At 44.4% G+C, this 5,109-nt stretch overlaps 1 protein-coding gene across 1 annotated transcript in view; it reads left to right on the forward strand.

The window, feature by feature from the left end:
• Drd3 (dopamine receptor D3) overlaps window positions 1-5,109 on the forward strand; it is a 58,778-nt gene that overhangs the window by 23,171 nt on the left and 30,498 nt on the right. The window contains exon 3 of the mRNA XM_021185330.2: window positions 2,004-2,116. Coding sequence (XP_021040989.2) covers window positions 2,004-2,116 — 113 coding nt within the window. The remainder of the gene's footprint in view (window positions 1-2,003; window positions 2,117-5,109) is intronic.

Consider the following 5,109-nt stretch of genomic DNA (forward strand, 5'->3'; position numbering starts at 1 on the left):
AAGGGAAAGGGAAAGGGAAAGGGAAAAGGAAAAGGAAAAGGAAAAGGAAAAGGAAAAGGAAAAGGAAAAGGAAAAGGAAAAGGAAAAGGAAAGTCTGTTTTCCACTACTCCAGTTGCATGGTAGGCATATGTTGAATGAAATTCGGAACACAGAATTCGGTTTGGGGGAGAAGTTTTGATACTGTGCAATTGTCTCGTGTAATCAAAGGCATCCTTCACTCTCCTGTCTCTCTGGAGTCACTGTGTGATGACTCTGTAGATCAGAAACCATAAACTCCCTTTCTAAGCAGATCTTCAAGCTTGGCATTCCTATAAACATTATGTTAGGCCTTTATTTATACAGACCCAAATGGTCTAACTGAAAGAAAGTAACTCCAGAACCAAGGGAACAAACATGATTACTTCACTTGTTTTAACTTTTCCTGGCTGTTTTAAACAAAGTATCTTTGGTCAGCGCTTCTCAAAATAGCCTGAAGATGACCAAATACAAACATCAAATGAGAGGCTAGAAGGGAAATAAACTCCAGAAGTTTGTTTGAGTAGAGGGGTAGACTCCTCCGGGTCTTACTTTGCTGTTATGACAAGGGGAACATCAGAAGAGTCTCTGATGAGGACCAGACAGAGGGCAACAGTTCCTTTGCTCATACTGGCCAACATCAGCTGGGCCCATTGGTTCCCCTGCCCTTTCTTAGATAGCCATCAAGATAGGCTCTCAGAAGAGACATCAAAAACACATCTACGAGGGCTGGAGAGATGGCTCAGAGGTTAAGAGCACCATGTACTCTTCCAGAGGTCCTGAGTTCAATTCCCAGCAATCACATGGTAGCTTGCAATCATCTACAACGAAATCCGGTGTCCTTTGCGGGTGTGCATGTATACATGCATGTAGAAAACTGTATACTAAACCTCCACAGCCAGTGACACAAACTCTCACTGGGAGCCACCATCGCCCCATAATGGTGACCCACAAGCCTCAGAGCCTGTAAGTGGCAGTGTATGGACATTCAAAACACAGCACTGTCCCTGATACATCTTGCTTATTTAACTAGGTTATGTAAATGTGCAAAATTTAAACAGGAATTAGCTTCCATATAAATGGATTCACCTAGATCCCTGATGCTTTTTGTGTTACTCTCGGGAAGCTATGGAGGTTGATTCCATGTGTACAACTAAGCAGGTGACAGCTAGCCTCACGTAGCTGAGAGCCATGCCTGCTTTCCTCTAACCCTCTGAGCCCAGCCTTCTCCCACTTAAGTTGGGATGTAGGGTTTGGGGGTCAAAGGCAGTCACACCAATTAGTCTTGCTGTTCCCACAGATGTTGTTTTATGATGTCTCCAAGCTTGACAGCCTGAAGTCACAGAGATGTTGGTTTTGGAGTCATGTTTTCTGTAAAATGTGTTCTTTGCTTCTTTCCTTAGCACACGGTGAGCTCTCTACTGGGCAGAGGGCTTCAGAGACACAGTTTTGGCACACAGCACACATTGGGCAGCTACCCAAACTCTTTTCCTAGCAGCTGCGCATCTATGGGCTAAGATATATCTATGCACATACCACTTAACTACAAGGAGCACCCCTGAGATTGGACCTCAAGTTTGATTGCCAAACCTTGGTACAGCTGGGGGTGTTTATTTTAAGATGTATGGTCATGAGCTCAGATCCAGGGACTCTGAGTCACTAGGTCTATGGGGTATTCAGAAATGTATGTTCTAAATGAGTGTCCCACTGTGAACCACTCTGAGAATCCCTGCACTAATTAATCTTGAAGATCTCTCCCTGGGCTAACACTCTACTATTCTGTCCCTTCCTTAGCAATCAATCCCAGACAGCCTGGCCTACCCTCTGTGCCTGCCAGCTCTCTGGTACTGAGGGCACCTACCACAGGGAGCCAGGAAGGTGTGCTGGCATCTGTGATGAACAGCTCAGGGGAGGCAAGGGAGTTGATTGGGTTGATTGTTCCTTCCTTGGAAAAAACACTAACCTCCTTCTTGTCTCTACTGCCCAGGTGACAGGTGGAGTCTGGAATTTCAGCCGCATTTGCTGTGATGTTTTTGTCACCCTGGATGTCATGATGTGTACAGCCAGCATCCTGAACCTCTGTGCCATCAGCATAGACAGGTAGGGCTGGGAGTTCTTTTCCAGGCTTAGGAGACAGGTGGCTCTAAATGGGTACAGAAGATACTCCCTTGAGCCATCTGGAACACTTCCAAGGGAAGTTGCCTTTGGCACATTTTTCTTTCCTGTTTTTTTTTTTTTTTTTAAATATGGTTTGTATATCGGGGCCTGGCAAACACAGAAGTGGATGCTCACAGTCAGCTAGTGAATGGATCACAGGGCCCCCAATGGAGGAGCTGGAGAAAGTACCCAAGGAGCTGAAGGGATCCGCAACCCTATGGGTGGAACAACATTATGAACTAACCAGTACCCCGGAGCTCTTGACTCTAGCTGCTGTATCAAAAGATGGCCTAGTCGGCCATCACTGGAAAGAGAGGCCCATTGGACATGCAAACTTTATATGCCCCAGTACAGGGGAATGCCAGGGCCAAAAAAATGGGAATGGGTGGGTAGGGAAGTGGGGGTAGGGTATGGGGGACTTTTGGGATAGCATTAGAAATGAAATTGAGGAAAATATGTAATAAAAATATAAAAAAAAAGGAAAAAAAATGACAGGAATTAACTGTCCTGCAGGCTTCTTAGACTTTCTCTCTTCCTGCCAAAGCATCCCCAACCCCAGGATCCTGGGTTTGCTTTCCCATTATCCTCCATGGCTTTTGTGATTCCTAATTGGAAGGCAAGGGAGACAGAATGGAAAAAGACACAAAGTAGGTTGATGGGTTGGTAGGAACTCCTATAGTTGGTCTGAGTGCTGCTGAAAGCTGGGGAGGACTTAGGGAATCTCAGAACAGGTTGAGATCTCTACCCAATGTGTCCAGGGGCTTCTTACCTTCTGAGGATGAATTAAGAAACAAAGGAAGGAATAGGGAAGAAGTTTTATTTCAGGGCATTAAGTACACAACCAAGGAGTATCACGCCCATTACATTGTATAATTAATACACAATAATAAGGGTAAAAGAGTATGGGCTTCTCAGGAGAATTGTGCTGCCTGGGGTCTGGGATAGCATCCTGTGGGAAACTCTAAAAGAGGTTAGCATTATTATTAAGTCAAAGTTGGGAAATAGATTTGTCCCAAATTGTCTGCTTCCCTTTTCTGTCCTTAAGAAGGGCTTTGGGATATGTTGTGGCACCAGATGTATGATGGGAGATAGAGATTTGGGTTAATGATATGAAGATATCATCAGAACAAAGCAAGGCTAAGTCATTTCAGTCGACCATGACAGTCCCAGGTAATCCTGGATGATCTTGTTCTTCACTGTTTGCAGGGTCCTGTGTTGTCCTGAGGCAACTTCTAGCTACTGAGCAGTTGGGTTTTTTCCTGTTTGATTTCACAATGTTTTTCTAGCTTGCCTCAGTCTGGTTGGTTGTTTGGTTGTTTGGTTGGTTGGTTGGTTGATTTTGGCAACAGAAGGGAAGAGAGAAAGGGGAATGGCAAGCAAGAGAGGCAAGCATAGCTGTATCTCTCTATAGCGGGGAGAGCAGAGGGAATAAATAGAAAAGCAGTTTTAGAAAGCATGTGATCTGTACTTGCCCCTTATGGAGTTTTTAAAAAGCAAGTAGGAACCAGTAAGACGGATCATTAGTTAAGAGTGCCCTTTTAGGAGATGGGAGTTCAGTTCCCAGCGCCCACACTGGGCAGCTCATACAGTCTGCAACTCTGGTTTCAGTGAATCTGATGCCTCCTTTGGGCCTTCTCAGACACACACACACACATGCACACGCACACACTAAAATAAATCCTTTTCTAAAGGAGAAGAAGGTAATGTACATTATCTAAATTTTGTTTTTGGCTGCTGGAGGGGATTTCTGCCATCTTGGCTGTATTCTGGGTGTGTCCTACCCACAGGGCGCATCACTTTATAGAATTCCTAAACTCACTGCCCTGTTTTGGGTCCCTTTGTCCCTCATCCCTCTTCTTGTTCTCTTCTACCCACTCTCTCTTCCCCACCCGAGTTTTAGGTTTACAACAAGACATCCTGAACTGAGACAGGTCCCCACAGGAGTCACAGCAGGCAGGGAAAGGCTCTGAAAACTTAGGTCTGTTTGACTACATCAAACTGCATCAAACTGGTGCCAGGTGGTTTATCGAAAGCCTATTCAAACACAATATAATTTGGGGGGGGGAGTGTCCTGGTGTAACACAACCCCACTGCACAAAGAAGCACAATTACATCAAAATTCAATTCAGGGCGCACATCATTTCTTCTAGGAAGATGGGTTCTGGAGATAGGCTGCCTGTACTAGCTTAAGGGCCTAGGGAAGGATTTGGCATAGTCTCCGTCATACAAATAGCATAGAGGCCATTCAGGCTATTGACCACCTGTGGTCTTAGTTATGGGAGTATCTAAGCCACATCCATTCCTAATTATGGAAGCTTGATATGGCCTGGCCCAACAAATATCACAGATCACTGGCCATTAATCACCTCCAGTTCCCAGCTTTCTGGGTTAAGAACAGACATTGCCTCTTTTCCATCGAGAAGACAATCATGCATCCTTAACATTGCTGGTTTCCCTGGTGATCTGGAAATTTGGATTCATCTTTATGTGACTCCAGATGAATTACCCTGCGTTTTATCATGAACCTTGCCAGATATCCAGCTGGACCCCTCTTTCCTCTCTGAATTCTAAATAGCAAAGTCTCTTCACTAATAATCTCTCACTGGTACCATGTCTATTCTTATTCTTAATTTTTAAAACTTATATCTCTTCTACCTACTGCTTTTGACCAATAAACACTTACTAACTCTATTTTCATATTTTTTTTTCAAATTTGCCTCTATCCTTCCTTTATTGTTTCCCTTGCTTACTTGAGGTTGAAGGGACCTCTGACTTATCGCAGCTGTCTATCTGGCCCTTCAGATCCTCTGAAAAACTTCTGAGAAGAATAGCTTCAGTTTTGTTGTCCAACTCAAAATGTTTCAGTGTTTCCAGGACTCAATATGGTATCTCTCTCTCTCTCTCTCTCTCTCTCTCTCTCTCTCTCTCTCTCTCTC

This window comes from Mus caroli, chromosome 16 (genome assembly GCF_900094665.2).
Source record: "Mus caroli chromosome 16, CAROLI_EIJ_v1.1, whole genome shotgun sequence".
Classification (NCBI taxonomy): domain Eukaryota; kingdom Metazoa; phylum Chordata; class Mammalia; order Rodentia; family Muridae; genus Mus; species Mus caroli.